Source organism: Scyliorhinus canicula, chromosome 3 (assembly GCF_902713615.1).
Source record: "Scyliorhinus canicula chromosome 3, sScyCan1.1, whole genome shotgun sequence".
Taxonomy (NCBI): Eukaryota; Metazoa; Chordata; class Chondrichthyes; order Carcharhiniformes; family Scyliorhinidae; genus Scyliorhinus; species Scyliorhinus canicula.
This window is the reverse complement of record NC_052148.1, coordinates 237,647,824-237,668,025: the sequence shown is the minus strand read 5'-3', so window position 1 is coordinate 237,668,025 and position 20,202 is coordinate 237,647,824. Positions and strand designations below refer to the sequence as shown.

At 44.0% G+C, this 20,202-nt stretch overlaps 1 protein-coding gene across 1 annotated transcript in view; it reads left to right on the top strand.

Annotated features, from left to right (window-relative positions):
* Window positions 1-6,367: 6,367 nt before the first annotated feature.
* LOC119963375 (WD repeat-containing protein 49-like) overlaps window positions 6,368-20,202 on the top strand; it is a 138,262-nt gene continuing 124,427 nt past the window's right edge. Inside the window, exons 1-2 of the mRNA XM_038792411.1 lie at window positions 6,368-6,484; window positions 7,103-7,160. Coding sequence (XP_038648339.1) covers window positions 7,122-7,160 — 39 coding nt within the window. The 5' untranslated portion in view covers window positions 6,368-6,484; window positions 7,103-7,121. The remainder of the gene's footprint in view (window positions 6,485-7,102; window positions 7,161-20,202) is intronic.

Below are 20,202 nucleotides of genomic sequence, written 5' to 3'. Positions count from 1 at the left end.
CTGCTGCCCCTTGATGGCACTGAATAGTGAATAGTATTACATTCCTGCATGCTTCACCCGATGCCTGTGTCTACGTATTTACATTTTGTATTTATGTATGCCCTATGAACAATACTTTTCACTGTACCTCAGTACACGTGACAATAAATAAATCCAATATCCCAAATTGTGCGCTTTAAAAAGCTGAAAACAACTGGCTGAGTAAAAAGCTACAGAAGCAGTGGAAGCTTTCAAGAATGATAACGCCAAGAAAACATGTTCACTAGTCAAGGTCATAGCTGGAAAGTAGTATGTAAACCTAGGAATAAGTATCAAGGATGAAAACATAAAACTTGTATGATAGTTCATCAGGCACGATGTGACAGGAAAATTATTGCAGTAAGGGGTCTGAAGAACCAGAAAAAACAAGCAATGAAGAATGAAAGTTAAAACAATAAGAATTACAATCTGCCGTACTGCAAGACGAGATAAGAAAATCTATAAAGAACATCAAGAAAGGGTAACACGATGGCGCAGTGGTTAGCACTGCTGCTTCACGTGCTGAAACCCAGGTTCCATCCCGGCTCGGGCCACTGTTTGTGAGGAGGTTGCACATTTTCCCTGTGTCTGGGGTCTCACCCCTACAACCCAAAGATGTGCAGGGTAGGTGGATTGACCACGCTAAATTGCCAACTTAATTTGAAATTTTTTTTTAAAATAGGGAAAAAAAAGGAACATCAAGAGTGGGAATCCAGTAGAACAAGATCAGACACCAGCAGAAATCAGAAGATGAAACAGTAGCAGATGCAACAAAAGAGATTATTGATGAGATATGGACAGCTAAAATGGATAACTAAAATGGACAACTAATGAATGTCCTCATGAATGAACCATATCAGAGATGGTCACAATTTTCAAGATAGCAGACGCTAGCAGGACTGTCCAAAACATTGTATGCCAAGTCTCAACAATCATGCATCTAAAGTACTACTTGATGTCATTAGGCAAGGTGTCACTCCCTGTGTGAACAGAGATGTGGTAGAGGAACAGTGTGACTTCATTCCTGGAAAGGGTACAACTGGCATTATGATCGTGCTCAGAAATCTCATGAAGAAATGTGAAAGTAAGCAGGAAGCCCAGCTTTGGCTCACATTCATGGACAATGCCAAAGCGCTCTAGCTCTATGGAAATGCCTTGCAGACTTTGGTGCAGCCCAACAACTTGTGTGGCTAATAGAAAAACTATGGAGAAACACTTTAGGAGACTGCAGAGTTGGTGATGGGCACACACCAATTCCAGTTTAAGAAGGGAGTCAGTCTTCTGTCATGCAGGATGGTTAATTCTGTGGGAGGGAATATAATGAGGGTGGTGGAAGAAGAGTTACTAGGGAGAAGCGGCTACATCATATGGAATCGCAAGTGTACAGGTGACACCACAGTCATAGCCAGAACAAAGGAAGAGCTAAGGGACTATGGCAGGCCTAGTCACACATCACTGCCTTATTTATGTACAGTCCAAGACTCAAAAAGGCCAACAATGGGAGGCCGTGGCTTTGTGGTATTGTCACTCAACCAGCAATCAGAAACCCAGGGCTGCAAATCCTGTCATGGTAGATGATGAAATTTGAATCCAATAAAAAAAAACTGGAATTAAAAGTCTAACTATGACCATCAAAACCATTGTCAATTGCCGCAAGATAGAAGAAAGAGGACGAGAGAAAGATATCACCTTTTGAAATGTGGGTGTGGCAGAGGATTATCAGAATTAACTGGATAGACAAATGAGTAGGTTAGATCAAGAATAGAAGTTCAGGGACCAAAAGGGTTGCCAAGTACAGTTTAATTTTTAGAAATTTAGAGTACCTAATTAATTTTTTCCAATTAAGGGGTCATTTAGCACGGCCAATCCACCTAACCTGCACATTTTGGGTTGTGGGAACGAAACCTATGCAAACAAGGGAAGAATGTGCAAACTCCACACGGACAATGACCCAGAGCCGGGATTGAACCTGGGATTTGGTGTTGTTATGCAACAGTGCTAACCACTGCGTCACCGTGCTGCTAAGTTCAGCTAGAGAAAGATAGCAAAGTATGGACATTGGATACAAAGACTCAATAGCTTTGTCCTAGCAAGAACTGAAGCAGAATTTGAGTACTACCCTAGAAGAAAAATCAGATAGGTGGAAATCATGAGACTGGACTGTTCTAAATTCAGGGAAAGCCACTTTTACAAAGCTCAGAGATGAATTGCAAAAGTGGGCTGAATAACGCTATCAGAAGAAAAAAACTGGCAAATCAGTGTGAGGAATTCAAAGTCAAAATTCTTCAGGTAGCGGGGCCTCACGGTAGCATGGTGGTTAGCATCAATGCTTCACAGCTCCAGGGTCCCAGGTTCGATTCCCGGCTGGGTCACTGTCTGTGTGGAGTCTGCACGTCCTCCCCGTGTGTGCGTGGGTTTCCTCCGGGTGCTCCGGTTTCCTCCCACAGTCCAAAGATGTACGGGTTAGGTGGATTGGCCATGCTAAATTGCCCGTAGTGTAAGGTTAATGGGGGGATTGTTGGGTTACAGGTATACGGGTTACGTGGGTTTAAGTAGGGTGATCATTGCTCGGCACAACATTGAGGGCCGAAGGGACTGTTCTGTGCTGTACTGTTCTATGTTCTATGTTCTAGTGTCCCCACAAAGAAGGGTGGTACTGCCAAATCTAGAACCCTCTGGTTATCTAGATGCATACAGACCAAGATAAAGCAGAAAAAGAATGCTTATGACAGTGACAAATGACAATGGAAAGCCTAGAGTATAAAATGTACAGGGGCAAAGTAAAAATATTAGAAAAGTAAAGAGGGGATGCGAAAAAATATTGGTAGGTAAAAATCAAAGGAAGTCCAAAGATGTTTTACCAATACATTAAGAGCAAGAGAATAGGGCAGCATGGTGGTCAGTGGTTAGAACTGCTGCCTCACGGCGCCGAGGTCCCAGGTTCGATCTCGGCCCTGGGTCACTGTCTGTGTGGAGTTTGCACATTCTTCCCGTGTCTGCGTGGGTTTCGTCCCCACAACCCAAAGATGTGCTGGGTAGGTGGATTGGCCACACAAAATTGCCCCTAATTGGGAAAAATTAATTGGGTACTCTAAATTTATTTTTATAATAGATCAAGAGAATAACTAAAGAAAAGATAAGACCCATCAGAGGTAAACATGGTAATTTGTGGGTCGGGGACCGTTAGCTCAGTTGGCTGGATAGCTCATTTGTGATGCGGAGCAACGCCAACATTACAGATTCAATTCTCCTATCAGCTGAGGATATCCTTCTCAACCTTGCCCCTCCGCTGAGGCGTGGTTACCCTCAGGTTAAATTGCCACCAGTCTGCTCCCTCTCTCAAAGGGGAGAGAAGTCTACGGTCCTCAGGACTTTGGCAACTTTCATTTCAATTAATGGGTTCATTTAAAAGATGCGGGCAGGGATCTCAATGAGTAATTTGACTATCTTCACTAAGAGAGGGATGATTCAGACATTCTAGTTAAAAATGATGAGTGTGAGATATGAGATACAATAAGTATACTGAGAGAGGATGTACTGGAGGTACTGGCATCATTGAAGGTGGATAACCAGGGCTAGATGGGTTGTATCCAAGGCTGTTGAAGGAAGCAAGGGACAAAATACCAGATGCTCTGAGGATCATTTTCCAATCCTCACTAAATATAAGCGAGGTTTCAGAGGATTAAAGGTTTTCAAATGCTGTACCATTATTTTTAAAGGGTGCAAGGGTAGGCCAAAAAACTAGATATAGGCAGATCAGTCTGACTTCAATGATGGACAAAACGTTGGAAACAATTTTGAGACAGGATAAACTGTCACTTAGAAAGTCACAGATTGATCAGTGATAGTCAACATGGGTCTTCTTAGGGGAAGATTGGGTCTTAATAGAATAGTCTGAGGAAATAACAAGATGAGGTAGTGGAGTGAATATTGTCTACGTGGATTTCAGTAAGGCATTTGACAAGGTCCACATGGCAGATTGGTCAAAAAAAGTGAGATCTCATGGGATACAGGGGAAGGTGGCAGATTGGATCCAAAATTGGCTCAGTGGCAAGAAACAAAAGGTAATGGCTGATTGATGTTTTTACAAATGGAAAGTTTCCAGTGAGGTCCCACAGGGCTCAGTCTTGGGCCCTTGCTGTTTGTCACATATATTAACGACATAGATTTAAATATGGGTGGCATGTTTGGGAAATTTGTAGGTGAGAGAAAAATTTGTTGTGTAGTTGATAGGCAAGGACAATAGCTGTAGACTCCAGAATAATATCAATGATTTGGTTGAGTTGGCAGAGCAGTGGCAAATAGAATTCAATCTGGAAAAGTGTGAGATACTGCATTTGGGGAGTGTAAACAAAGCAAGGTAATGCTCAATAAATGGGAAGATATTGCATTGGGTTGACAAGTGAGATACCTTGAAATGCAATTCCACAGATACTTGAAAGGTGGCAGGACAGATGGACAAGGTGGTCAAGAAAACATATGGAATGCTTCCCTTTTATGGGCGAGGTGCTAAATACAAAAGCTGGGATGTAATGATGGAACAGCATAAAAACAAACAGTGGTCAGGCCACAGCTGGAATTGTGTGTGCAGTCTGGTCACATTACAGGGAGGGTATAATTAATCTGGAGAGAGTGCCGATGAGATTTACAAGAATGTTGCCAGGGTTTGAAGATTATATCTACGAGGTGGCTAAAGGGTGACCTAATTGAGGTGTACAAAATTGAGGCCTGGACCACATAGTCAGGGAAAAATTGTTTTCCTCAGCTGAGGGGTCAATTATCAGGTGGCATAGATTGAAGGCAATGGTAGGAGGATTTGAGGGAACCTTTTTGACACAGGATGGTAGGCATCTGGAATTCACTGACTACGTTGGTGGTTGAGGCTGAAACTTTCAACTCATCTAAAAGGGTACCTGGATCTGCATCTGAAGTGCTGTAACCTGCAAGTCTACAGACCAGGTGCTAGAAAGCGAGATTAGAATGAGCAGCCAGTTTCTTTTTTTCTCCGTCACAGTCACAATGGGCTGAATAGCCTCTTTCTACATCTTAACTCTTCTATGGTTTATATACTAAGGGAGGCCTGAAGAAAGCCAGGAAAGTAAGACAATGCCATAGGCCCCATTAAGGCAATGGTGAAAACACAAACAAGGGTGGCCCAGGGGCTCAATAAGTTGTATTTATGCTTCACACTGGCAGACGATGAAAGTTTTATCACGATACAGCAAGTGTAATTATGTAATTGTGCTATACCATGGGTAACATTGCAAAACGATATGCATAGTCTTGTTGCATTAGCATCGGCCTTAGGGTTCTGGGACTGTACCAACAAGCAAGAGGTTCAGATGCAACAATCTCTGGGCTGTCACTTGGAGAAAATAAAAATCCAGATACTGACAGATTGTTATAAACGCCCGACAAGTTCACTAATGCCCTTTAAGAATGTGTACCAATGGCATGCATATTGGCGCAGTCCACACGAACTGGTGGGCTGCCTCCTTGAACTAAAGTAGCATTCAGATGTAAAGCAAAAATCACCACTACATCTCGAGGCAAACTGGGGACGATTGAATGTTGACAACAGTTCAGGCAAGTTTATCCGGAGTTAACCGAGAGAATGGCCATCTCTCACAGAAAGACTGAATGAGCAATCCCTGTGGCTTTCTCATGAGCTTGGCTTCCGGGAGCATCAGACGTTTGTTTTCTGTGCTAACGAAAACAAACCACGTTGGCGTCTTGTCAGAGGCAGAATCATTGGCAGTTTGCTATCAGAACAGCGTCGGTCGGAGAACACACACAAACACACAGGTAGGAGTTCAGGACACCGACGACAACTGGTGAGAAGAATGGAGCCGGAAGGCCAGCCCCAGATCTGGGCGAATGCCGCCTGTGGCAAATACGACTCCGATCGGTAACCGAAATCTACGATGAATAGAGGACACTACCTTTATCTTGTCGCCGATGCAGACGGCCGCCATGCCACTGGTCGGGCTGTGTTTATAGTGAGCCCTCCCCCGCCCTCCCGGTAGGGCGCGGGCTCACTGTGCGGCCGCGCGCTGCCTCGCTCCCTCCACCGCGACACACAACATCCCCATTTTCAAAAAATCCGCCGTTTACACCCACAACGAGGCTCCGCTGACGTCATCGAAGGGGCGGAGAAGGAAAAACAAAGGGCAACAAACAAAACAAAAAATAATACTTTTACATTCCTACCACAATAAGTCACGGCAGTAACCATCAGGAGACATTAAAAGCCTTCAACTCGGATTTTTCAAAAATATTTGTTGGAGTATATTGTATCACGTGACTAGCCCCGCCGCCTGCAGTGCGCGCGCAGACCTCCGGCAATGGCTCACAGAATCGTCGCGGCCATTTGGCCCATCTTTTCTGTACCGACTCTCCAAACGAGAGCAGTGTGGAGCGATCGTGTTTTGAGTGGTGTTTATGTAATAGATACCGTTTCGAAACGGTATGCAAAGTCTTGTCGCATTCTCATCGGCCTTAGGGTTAATCGCTATGCGAGGCGAGTAAGGCAGCTGTAATTTCTTTATATTTAGAAGTTTTGTAAAGCAGCTCAGGCTGAAATAGTTTTTTATTGCTGACAATTCACTAAGTGCAATACAGTAGTAGTATCGCCTGAAGCAACTGTGGAGTTGGTCTTGACGCTTTCGTGGGTTGATTCCCCCCCCCCCCCCCCCCCTCCATAATTAACTGTTGTTGAAAAATGCGAGGCTAGTTTTCACTTAAACATTTCCTTGTTTATTTTCATTTACACACTGGGTTTTAAGATGAGATATTTTCAGCTAGAAGCTGGATTTTAAACTGGCGACCGTGTGGGAAATTTTATTTGCGCCCGGAACCACAAGCAGGAAAACAAGCTATCGTTTAATCAGAAGTTTGATTGAATATGCTCAATCGAACTTGCCTGTCATCTCTCGAGTCTGGAAGGCTCTTTGTCAACGAGTCATCCAGACTCGAAAGGTTAGGTCCGATTTCTTTCCACAGATGATGACTGTCCAGTACTTTCTGTTTTTGATTCCAGCATTCACAGTAATTTGCTTTTATAATTGCCTGTCATCTTCCTCAGTGCTGGATGGTGTTTACCGATGGGCGCTGTCCAACATCCTCTTCAAAAGCGGCTTGCGGTAAGCAGACCCTGCTGTCAATCTTCTGTTGTCACCCAGAGGCCGATTCCATAGAATCGAATCCCTACAGTGCAGAAGGAGGCCAATTGGCCCATCGAGTTCTGCACTGACCCTACCTAGGTCCAACCTCGCACTATCCCCGTAACCCCACCAAAGCGGACCTTTGGACACTAAGGGGCAATTTAGTATGGCCAAGCCACCTAATCTACACATCTTTGGTCTGTGGGAGGTAACCGGAGTACCCGGAGGAAACCCACAAAGACACAACAACTACCATCTAGAAGGACAAGAGCAGCAGATACATGGGAACCCCACCACCTGGGGGTTCCCCTCAAAGTCACTTACCGCTGGGTCAAAATCCTGGAACTCCCTCCCTAACAGCACAGTGGATGTACCTACACCTCAAGGACTGCAGTGGCTCAAGAAGACAACTCACTACCTTCAGAAGGGCAACTGGGGATGGGCAATAAATGCTGGCCTAACCAGCAACACCCACATCCTGTAAATGAATTTTGAAAAACAGGGAGAATGTGACAAACAGTCAGTCACCCAAGGCCGAATGAAACCTGGATCCCTGGTGGTGTGTGCCACCATGCTGCCTCCCAGGTAAATTACCCCTGTGACCACCAATAAATCCTCTGTAACTTTTATAAATCAGTGCCTGCCCCACTGGCCTCCTGCTCACCTGGGCATCAGTACACTTGTCATTGACTCCCACCAGCAGGAGATTGAAAGAGCACTGCAGTTGCACCATGGCTGGCTCCTCCAGGGTTCAGTTGGTTATGGATGGCACTTGTAATCGTTAATTCTAGTGCATCCAATTGTTAAAAATACTTTTTGGGGATATGGACATTGATGGCTAGCCCAGCATTTGTTGCCCACCCCTAACTTTTAAGAGTCAACCATAGCTGCAGTCACATGTACCTGGAGGAAACCCATGCATACACCGGGAGAATGTGCAAACTCCACACAGTCACCCAAGCCCGGAATTGAACTGGGGTTCCTGGTGCTGTGTGGCAGCAGTGCTAACCACTCTGCCACCATGCTGCCCCAGCATTCTGAACTAACAATATATTCTACTCAAAGAAGGGCACCTAGACTACATCAGTGAGACATATTCACTTCATACAAAGCCATTTGTTTTGGCCCCGAGAGTAAGTTTACCAATTAGTACTGACTTTTGAGTAATTTATATTATGCACTCGCACCCAGGTAGCTCACCCTTGCTGGCCTCCCACTCACCCCACTGGCCTCCAGCTCTCTGTGAGGGTGGCATAAAGGGAAGGAGACTTAGCGCAGCTGAAAACCTGGATATTTGAGAGATTTGGAAAAAAATGTCAATACACTGAGAGACTTAGTGAAAAAACAAAAGTGGACTGTCGAAACCGGAACACGTGGTCACCCTCATGAGGACCACAATTAATATCTCCTATTTTTTAAACGAGCATGAATACTGAGGCAAGGAATTTCAGTTTGTGAAAATGATGAAATACAATGCAGAGAGATGTAAAACTAAAGTCACCGGGGCACCAAAAGTTGGAGATATGGAAATTCTGCAGTAGCTGGAGTCCCTGACACAAAAGGAAGATGGACTGTGGTGTTGGAGGCAGCCCGGTAATATCAGCCCAAGACATCGTTGCAAGGTATTCACAATCAGTAACTAACTTAATATCTCGAAGCTTCTTAACAGTCAAGAAACGAGTCAAGAATGTGATGAAATGCTCTCCACTTGCCTTGATAAGTACAGCTACAGCAACACCTGAGAAACTTGATATCTCCAGGACATGATTGGCATCTCATCCACTAACTTAAGCACTCATTTATTCCAACACAAGTGTACTATAGCTACTGTTTACAGAATGTACTGCAGCCACTCATCAAGGTTTATTTCACATTATCTCCCAAACTTTCAACCTCAACACCTAGAAGGATAAGGATAGCAAATGCATGGAAACAACATAATCTCCAATATCTTGTCCATGTCACAAACTATCTTTATTTGTCGTTCTTTCATTGTCACTGGGTCAGAGTCCTGAAATTTCCGACCTAATGGCATTGTGGAAACATCCTCACCTGGCCAGTTGACTCTGCAAAATCCTTCTCACTAACATTTGTGGCATTGTGCCAAAATTGGGAGAGCTGTCCATAAACAGTCAAACAACATCCTGATGTAGTCATACTCACAACTTATACTCATACCTGACAGCTAATGAACCAGATCCCTCCATTACCATACTGTCTTACTGGCAGGACAGGGGCCCCATAAGGTTGGCATGCCAAGGTAAACATTAAGGAGGGAGTTGCCAAGGAAATTCTCAACATTGACTCTGGGTCCCATGAAGTCTCATGGCACCAGTTCAAACATGAGCAAGAAAACCTCCTACTGATCACCTACTGCTGTTCCTTGGATGATGAATCTGTACTCCTCCATTTTGAACACTATTTGGAAGAATTAAGCATTGAGGGTAGCAAGAACACTGAATGTATTCTGGGTGAGCAACTTCAATGTCCATCACAGAGAGGCTTGGTAACACCTATTAACCTAGCCCGCTGAGTCCTTCATGTGATGAATGTAAGAAATTGTCATATTTCATATTTTTGGCAGTATTATGTTATTAAAACCAGGGTTAAGATGTATATAGACAGTATGACAGAGTGATGATCAAGCTGTCGTAAAAGTGAAATAATTGATTTGCAGCTGAAGTCTTCCGTTTAATAGATCTTGAGAACCATTTACTTGTTTACTGATAGGTAGTTATTGAATATTGTTAGGTTTGAAGGACCCCTAAGGTGTTGATAATTTATGAGGAATATTGTGTTTGGTCTTGACTAAACAAGTCAAGGGACATCTTGTAAGAAAAGACAAAAGAATATCTTATGCTTTGGATACAGATGATGAAGTTAATGGGAGAAGCCTTAGCACTGTCTGAAGAGTCAGCAAGTCCTAGAACTATAATCTGAACCAAGGTGTTTCAGTTTGATCCTGAAAGGTTCTCTCTCCAGAGATTCTGCACAGAGAAAAGCAAGTAAAACCTGCTTGTTAACTTTATTCATGAGTGGCAAAAATTGGTTTGCTTTATTGGAATATAGTGCCAGGTTCAAGAAGTAGGTTAATGTTTCTTTTACTGTAGAACTGTTGTAACCGTTAACTGTAAAGCTATTTCTTTGTTGCTAATATAATTAATTCTGTGATTAAATTAAAGTTTGTTTTAACATAAAATATACCTATTGGCCAGTGTCCTGTGGTGCAGTAACATTTCCTCAGTTTGGCCAATTAAAAATAGTTGGGTTCTCATTCGGGATCCAAACTGGAAGTACATATGTCAGATTGGACCCGCTCACACTCCTCCTCATCTGCTAACAATCCCACATCTAACCTCCACTGTGGGCGCTGTCCCCCTCCCCGTCCACTTCCAAGTCCAGCCAATGCGGCGCTTGGTCCGAGACCACAATCACCGAACACTCCGATCCGACCACCCCCACCAGCAGAACTTTACCCATCACTGAGTAGTTGATCCGGGAGTACATCCTATGCACATGGGGGAAGTACGAAAATTCCTTCGTCCTTGGCCTCCCAAACCTCCACGGATCTACACTCCCCTTGCGCTCCATAAACCCTTTTAACTCCCTCGCCACCGCCGATTGTGGACTCGACTAGTCCAATTTTGGCTTAATGCCCGTATTAAAATCCCCCACCCCCATTATCAGCCAGTGCGAGTCCATATTCGGAATATTCCCTAGCACGCACTCATGAATTTGACATCATCCCAATTTGGGGCATAGATGTTCACCAGGACCATTGGCGTCCCCTCCAGTTTCCCACTCACCATCACGAACCTTCCCCTCTGAATCTAGTGGAAGACCTGGCCTACCCATCCTTTCCTTAGCCTAGTCTGATCCCCGATCTTGAGGTCCGTTTCCTGTAAAAATGCCACATCCGTCTTTAAACTCCTCAAGTGCATGAACAGGTGCGGCCGCTTGATCGGCCCATTCAGTCCTTTCACATTCATGTCATTTCCCCCTCCAATAGCCCCTCTTAGGTAGGCCCCCAGCCCGCATCACGGGACCCTCCAGGCCTGCCCTCGGATACCCACTGTCACTGATTCTCTCCTTATCGCACTTCTACTGCCGTACCCCTGTCAGCAGTCCCTCCCCAAACAAAATAATAATCTCAACCTCCTCCAGCACTCTAACCACCTGCTCACACCTCACTGCGCTCCCGTGAACTAGCCTATCCAGTTACCCCGGCAGCCCCCGCCCGTGGCGCCAAACATCCTGCTTTTCTACCCCCCCGCTTGCACATGGTTGAAACAACAATAACAGTAAGAAAAAAGGTGCACTCGCCCAACAAGATCCTCCAGCATGCCACCAAAGAACCCCACAAGAAAGAAAAACGACCAGTGTGAAAAAAGGTTCTCTTCTGACCCTCCCTCCCCAAAGAGACAGAGCAATAACAATAACAACACCCCCAAACCCACCCCCACCCCCAAACAAGGGAGGGCAGAGAGAGCGAGCATTCACTCACACCTCCTCCAAAGTTCAATGTCCTCCTTCTCCTGCCAGACCATTGTCTCTCACAAACTCCATTGCCTCCTCCGGAGCTCCAAAATAATACTCGCAGACATTGTGGGTCAGCCAGAGGCAGGCCGGGTACAGCATCCCAAACTTCACCCCCTTCTTAAAGAGGGAAGTCTTGACTCGGTTGAAACCCCCTCTCCTCTTGGCCAGTTCCACACCCAGGCCCTGGTATACCCGGAGTTCATTACCTTCCCAGGTATATCTCTTTGTCTGCCTGGCTCACCTCAAGATTTTCTACTTATCCAGGATCCAATGTAACCTCACCACCAACACCCTTGGTGCCTGTTCGCCTGTGGCTTCCTCATCAGTGCCTTATGTGTCTGATCAACCTCCAGGGATCGGTCAAAGGCCCCCTCCTCCATCAACTTCTCCAGCATTTTGGCTACATAAGAGCCTGCATCCGCTCCCTCGATGCCCTCTGGCATCCTACAATTCTCAAATTCTGCCTCCGGGAATGATTCTCCAAGTCCTCCACTTTCATCCCATCATCCCAATTTCGGCTGCCAACGAGGTAAGCTGTTCCTCGTGCTCCCCCACCGCCTCCTTCACCTTCTGGATCGTCTGGCTCTGGGTCTCCAGCCTCAGCTCCAGTCGGTCGATCCCAGCTTTCAGCGGGTCTACCACCCTCGCCGGGTCCTCCAGAGCCTCCTTCCTCTGCTGACTGAAGTTTTCATTCAAAAAGACTATCAACTGCTCCATTGACCATTGGGCTGGTAGGGCTGAGCCCTTCCTCTCCGCCATCTTTCCCTGTGTCGCATAAAGAGTTTGTTGCTCCTTCTAAATCCACTTTGGTCAACAAATCCATCTATCTGTGGAGTATAGTCTTCCTCCACCAGAAATGGTGTAATCGCCAACACAATCGACCGGGATCCGTGCTGCTGGCCGGGGTGCTTCTGCAAGGCCTGGAGGGACTGGTGGGGGGTGGCCAGATGGTGGCCGGTGGTAACGCTGTCGGGTCACGGATGGTGGGTCGGGTCCAAGCATGGTGGGCGCCATGTTGTATGGTGCAACTGCTACTGGTCATCAGCCGTGCCCATGCGTGACCAGGGACCCGTCCATTCTCCAGCCGTTTTCGGCGCGAGTGCCGGGGGTTTCACCCGGCGCCGGTGCTCACCACTCACTGATCCTGGAATTGGTGAGGGATTCACGCAGAAATTTTGGTCGTAAATGACCACACGTGCTCCATTGCCGTCAACATTTAGTCGCTGAAGCTGAAAATCCAGCCCTTAGTCTTCAATCTTTGCCACTGATTTCTTTGCTGCCTGTAGCTGAAACAGACTGTTTGAAATCTTGGCATTCTATTTGACCCTGAGTTGAACCTCCGATCACACAATCTCTCTGTCACCAAGACCAACTGTCTCAGGCCAAACAACATCAAAGGTGTTCAGTACAAACAGTGCAAGAATATCCTAAAACACTGCAGCTGACCGGCCCATATGGAGGTAAGCATTGATATTTAGTTTGGCATGCATCAAGGACATCTACGGCTAACGCGTGACATCCAGTGCACCTAGAGGAAGGCCAGAGGTGGCGCAGCTGCAGAAGTTCCCCCAAGCACCAACAGCAACAACATGAACTTCCAGTTCTGTGGACGTCCATGCTGATTTCACGCTGGCACTTCAGTCATTAGAGGACCCACAGAAAATGATGAAGTCACTTGCAGCTTGGTGTACTCAAATAATGAGGAGTCTACCGCCAATATAGGAGGTGGTAAAAGAGCTGAATCTATTGAATTAATGTATAATTCAATATATTATACCTCAGATATTGTGGAGTTTATTGTAAACAAACAATGAAAACGAAATGGAAGAATAGTCCACTCTAGAAGTGGCAAAGATATGGAGGAGCATGTCAGCAACCAATCAATTGATGCACAGTAAATAATATTACGTAATATGATACTCTTGATATTTGTTTAAATTCTTATTTTGGTGAAGAAAAATTTTAGTTCTTGAAGAAATAAAGCAGCATTTTGTGATTTGACTGGTTCACTTTTTTTCCTTTATTGGTGGAATCTCCTGATTGATTATTCAGGATTGAATGTTCTTGCATAAATTTAATAGCGTCTAGCTTTCCAGCTACTTGCTTTGTTTTGAAATTGTATAATGTGTCTTTAATTTCCTGCTATTGTACTTTGAAGGAATAAAATATCAAGCTGAAAATGTGACAATAGGCAGTACGATAAAGAGGAGAATGCGCCATATGTAAGATTTCTAATACATTATTTTTAGATTATTTATAAATTCTTTACAAATCCATTATGTCGATGAAGCTTTGGAAATTAATTTCAGTGTCTGTATCAGCAAAAATTCAAACATTCATTGGCACATGAGAGAGATTGAAGAAGCTGTGAAAATGTCATGTACTTCAGAGTCATTCTATATGAAGCTTACCTTTGTGCAATAAAAAATTAAATGCACTTAGAAAAAAATACTTTTGCAAGTTTAGCTTGGGAGCTTAAAAATCATAATTGGGTTGAAGAACAAAATAGGATCATATTTCAGAGTAACTCTATATAGGTCTTAACTTCACATAATAAAGTTGTTATGCGCACATGGTAAAACATGATTTTAGTTCTCTGTTGAACCTGAACGGGAACTTAAAACTCACGATTGAGCTCAGCAGGATTTTTCTCAGTTTAGTTGTTGCTGAGTTACGTTGCCATAGTTGCATGTAAATTTTCAAGAAGGCTTATTATAAGTGATGTTATAAATGCCAGCAACGCTGCACTTGAAATGTATGAGTTTTTTGCACTTCCTAACCAATAAAATTGGTCAAACCTACAATGGACGAAATGCCAGACAGAGCTTCTCATGTAAATGTAAGTACTAGGAAATCCTGTACCTCAAATAATCATTACAAATATGTATTTTTTTGTGATGGTTTTTCATAGATCTCCATTATCATCGATAGTGTCATATAACAATAATTGACCACAATAATCTGTTCAGAAAAATGCAAGGCTATTACAAATATTTGTGAATGCTGTTAGATTTACAGTGATAATACTAGAATTGAGAAGATATTTTTACCAGGAAAGATTGAAAAGGCTTGGGCTCGTTTCTCTAGAAGAGAGGGCTAAAAGGAAAAATGATAGAGGGCTTTATAATTATGGAAGCATTTGCTAGGGTCGCTGCAGCGAAGTTGTTTTCATTTGTAGTGGGGGAGTAACTGGGATACTGGGAGGGGGAGCGGGAAGCTGTGTTGACTGTGAGCTAATTCAATAATCACTCTCCAGCAAATAATGCAACTGTGATTTAGTTTTAATTTCACCAACCACTGTGAATCCGATTTCATTGGGAGTAGAGAATGGTTAGCCTAAAGGTGAAGATTAGAAACTAAGATACCTTTTCAGACAGAAGACTGGCCATGTGACACGGAGAAAGACAGGGGGAGAGTGTGTCAGAGAGTGAAGACAGGGATTTTCAGCTCCCTGAGATATGAAATACTACAGGCTACTGAGAGATTGAGTTTAGGGAACTCATGTTTGTTTTACTGTTGAAGCAATAGTGAATTTAGAGTGTGATTATGGATGTCTCAGGAGTGCAGTTTTGGATGTCACAAGTTGGAAGAGAAACATCAAGTGAATGCTCAAGAATTCGCCAGAAGAAAACCATTTGCAATTGTGAGGTTACAGGGAGAAGCTAGTTAAGCACATTAGGGAGGAAGGAATAGAGGGTTATGCTGAAGATGAAGATGGCTGTGAGGAAGCTTGGAGGAGGGGGAATCAATGTCTTATTAATTACCCTTTGTGTCAAGCTAGTGGTAACTCTTCACAGGTTTATGTGTCTATAACAATATTGCTGGGTAAAGGAATATTGGGAAATTGAATCATCGTTTTGTGTTTGTATTGAGATCTTTTCAATCTTTTTGTCTGGTGGAATATAATTTTTCTTGTTTAATAGATATTTTATTAGTGGTGCTAAAAGTTCATCAGCCCAGTCCTATGAATTTGTTGAATAACTTTCTCCGCGGTTTTCTAAACAAATGTTAGGATCGATCAAGCCAGGTTTCATTCTGTGATCAGGCTTAATCAATATTAACATCTGCTGGGATAACAATCTGGAACACAAATTGGCAATTGTTTTGGGGAAATCTGTAGATTTAGAGTTTATGCAATCGGGACATTATAATATCCTCGTAAGACCTAACATTTCAAATTCTGATGTTAAAACAGTATTTTGCCCATCCACCTTTTCATAGGTTAAAAATTCTGCATAAGCATGCAGAAGTAATGGATGATATATGTACTAAACTTGTAGAAGAGATCAGTGTGAAATGCAATATATATATAGAAAATACAGGAGGTCACCATCACTGCCTGTAGTGAGTCTCCCATCAGCAAGAGACTTTAATGACGTTGTAACAATGGATTTGAAGGCATGTGATGAGGACAAACACTTTTGTATTGTACTTTGCGAAGATAACTAGATTCAGTCTGTCAAATGTAATATATAGTAGAGAAAGAAATCCAATTGTTTGTGAGCAAGATAATTAAAAAATGGATAGGAACTGGACTGGGAGTACCGGCTAAATTCCTAACTGACAATGGGGGGGGGGGGTGAATTAATTGGATTTGTGAAAGAAATACAGTAACTGATGCGAGGCTTCACAAAATCTTAGCTGACCAACCGAGCTGTAACCCGGGGGGGGGTTTAAACTAATTCAGCAGGGGGATGGGAACCTTAATTGTAGTCCCAGTGTACAAGATGTTGAGAGTAGTGAGGTCAGGGATAGGGTTGAAAGTTCGAAAGAGGGCACCGGCAAGCAAGATGCTGGTTTGAAGTGTGTCTACTTCAACGCCAGGAGCATCCGGAATAAGGTGGGTGAGCTTGCAGCATGGGTTGGTATCTGGGATCTCGATGTTGTGGCGTTTTCAGAGACATGGGTAGAGCAGGGACAGGAATGGTTGTTGCAGGTTCCAGGATATAGATGTTTCTGTAAGAACAGAGAAGATGGTAAAAGAGGGGGGGGTGTGGCATTGTTAATCAAGGAAAGTATTACGGCGGCAGAAAGGATGTTTGAGGACTCGTCTACTGAGGTAGTATGGGCCGAGGTTAGGAACAGGAGAGGAGAGGTCACCCTGTTGGAAGTTGTCTATAGACCTCCGAATAGTTCTAGAGATGTAGAGGAAAGGATAGCAAAGATGATTCTCGACAGGAGCGAGAGTAACAGGGTAGTTGTTATGGGAGACTTTAACTTTCCAAATATTGACTGGAAATACTATAGTTCGAGTACTATAGATGGGTCAGTTTTTGTGCAGTGTGTGCAGGAGGGTTTTCTGACACAGTATGTAGACAGGCCAACAAGGGGCGATGCCACATTGGATTTGGTACTGGGTAATGAACCCAGCCAGGTGTTAGATTTAGATGTAGGTGAGCACTTTGGTGATAGTGATCACAATTCGGTTATGTTTACTTTAGCGATGGGCAGGGATAGGTATATACCGCAAGGCAAGAATTATAGCTGTGGGAAAGGCAATTATGATGCTATTCGGCAAGATTTAGGATGTATAGGGTGGGGAAGGTAACTGCAGGGGATGGGTACAATCGAAATGTGGCGCTTTTTCAAGGAACAGCTACTGCGTGTCCTTGATAAGTATGTACCTATCAGGCAGGGAGGAAGTTGTCGAGCAAGGGAACCGTGGTTTACTAAGGACGTTGAAGCACTTGTCAAGAGGAAGAAGAAGGCTTATGTTAGGATGAGACATGAAGGCTCAGTTAGGGCACTTGAGAGTTACAAGTTAGCCAGGAAGGACCTAAAGGGAGAGTTAAGAAGAGCGAGGAGAGGACACGAAAAGTCGTTGGCAGATAGGATCAAGGAAAACCCTAAGGCTTTCTATAGGTATATCAGGAACAAAAGAATGACTAGAGTAAGATTAGGCTAATCAAGGATAGTAGTGGAAAGTTGTGTGTGGAATCAGAGGAGATAGGGGAAGCGTTAAATGGATATTTTTCGTCAGTGTTTACACTGGAGAAAGACAATGTTGTCGAGGAGAATACTCAGGTACAGTCGACCAGGCTAGATGGGATTGAGGTTCACAAGGAGGAGGTTAGCAATTTTGGAAAGTGTAAAAATAGATAAGTCCCCTGGGCCAGATGGGATTTATCCTAGGATTCTCTGGGAAGCCAGGGAGGGGATTGCAGAGCCTTTGTCCTTGATCTTTATGTCGTCTTTGTCGACAGGAATAGTGCCGGAATACTGGAGGATAGCAACTGTTGTCCCCTTGTTCAAGAAGGGGAGTAGAGACAACCCTGGTAATTATAGACCTGTGAGCCTTACTTCGGTTGTGGGTAAAATGTTGGAAAAGGTTATAAGAGATAGGGTTTATAGTCATCTTGAAAAGAACAAGTTGATTAGCGATACTCAACACGATTTTGTGAAGGGTAGGTCAAACCTCACAAACCTTGAGTTTTTTGAGAAGGTGACCAAACAGGTGGATGAGGGTAAAGCGGTTGATGTGGTGTATATGGATTTCAGTAAGGCATTTGATAAGGTTTCCCACGGTAGGCTATTGCAGAAAATACGGAAGTGTGGGATTGAAGGTGATTTAGCAGTTTGGATCAGTAATTGGCTAGCTGAAAGAAGACAGAGGGTGGTGGTTGATGGCAAATATTCATCCTGGAGTTCAGTTACTAGTAGTGTACCGCAAGGATCTGTTTTGGGGCCACTGCTGTTTGTCATTTTTATAAATGACCTGGAAGAGGGTGTAGAAGGATGGGTTAGTAAATTTGCAGATGACACGAAGGTCGGTGGAGTTGTGGATACTGCTGAAGGATGTTATAGGTTACAGAGGGACATAGATAAGCTGCAGAGCTGGGCTGACAGGTGGCAGATGGAGTTTAATGCGGAAAAGTGTGAGGTGGTTCACTTTGGAGGGAGTAACAGGAATGCAGAGTACTGGGCTAATGGGAAGATTCTTGGTAGTGTAGATGAACAGAGAGATCTCGGCATCCAGGTACATAAATCCCTGAAAGTTGCCACCCAGGTTAATAGGGCTGTTAAGAAGGCATATGGTGTGCTAGCCTTTATCAGTAGGGGGATTGAGTTTCGGAGCCACGAGGTCATGCTGCAGCTGTACAAAACTCTGGTGCGGCCGCACCTGGAGTACTGCATGCAGGTCTGGTCACCACATTATAGGAAGGATGTGGAAGCTTTGGAAAGGGTTCAGAGGAGATTTACTAGGATGTTGCCTGGTATGGAGGGAAGGTCTTACGAGGAAAGGCTCAGGGACTTGAGGTTGTTTTCGTTAGAGAGGAGAAGGCTGAGAGGTGACTTAATAGAGACATATAAGATAGTCAGAGGGTTAGATAGGGTGGACAGTGAGAGTCTTTTTCCTCGGATGGTGATGACCAACACGAGGGTACATAGCTTTAAATTGAGGGGTGGTAGATATAGGACAAATGTCAGAGGCAGTTTCTTTACTCAGAGAGTAGTAGGGGCGTGGAACGCCCTGCCTGCAACAGTAGTAGACTCGCCAAATTTAAGGGCATTTAAGTGGTCACTGGATAGACATATGGATGAAAATGGAATAGTGTAGGTCAGATAGGCTTCAGATGGTTTCACGGGTCGGCGCAACATCGAGGGCCAAAGGGCCCGTACTGCGCTGTAATGTTCTATGTTCTATCTGCATTGGGGTGAGCAGACCATGCGAATAATTCACTTCAAATGGTTGGGGGCTACAGTTCCTAACAATTAGTTTACGGGAGAAACTGCAAAATACCTTATGTGATGTGTGGGACTATCCCCAGCCTTGGAAGGGACTACGATTAGTTAATTTTTTTTCTGAGCACTTGAATGCCCTGCATGCAGGGAGACAGGCTTTTATCAAGGCTGAGCTTTCAGAGAAAATTCACCAACCTTACAGCACTGACTGAGCATATCAGGAATACAGTTTAATTCTGGGGACGTGGTATATTACAAAAGCGAAGGGCTGAAAGAATGGAAAGAACCTGGTACGGTTGTAGGCAATTATGGAAAAATAATTTTGCAACATGGAAATCAAACTGTTAGGGTACTACGCGTGAGGCTAATTGGCACTGATTATGCATTCACAGAATCTGAACAGGGAATAGAAGTGAAGAGGCACTCCATATACACATGTTGGACAATTACAAGGAGCAGATTATGGCAGATCAAGGAGTGACTGAATATGAACAAAGTAACACAAAAATGCAGGCTAAGGCTATTAAATCCAAAAAAACAACTATGCAAAATTGGTACTAGAATAATAAATGTGCCAGTAGGGACCAGTATGTAGAGGGATGCCACCATTACAGGAAAAGCCACTGACAAAGACGAATATTAGCTGAATGAAACAGAAAGGACAGAGGAGGAAAGACTCGTGGATTGGCAAAATTAGGGCAAGATGTGGAAACCCAAAAAAATGCAGTGTGAGTTCTGAAAGTGGACTGGAAAATGGCTACAGCCCTAAGAAGATCATGGACTTGCAAAAGGAACTCTG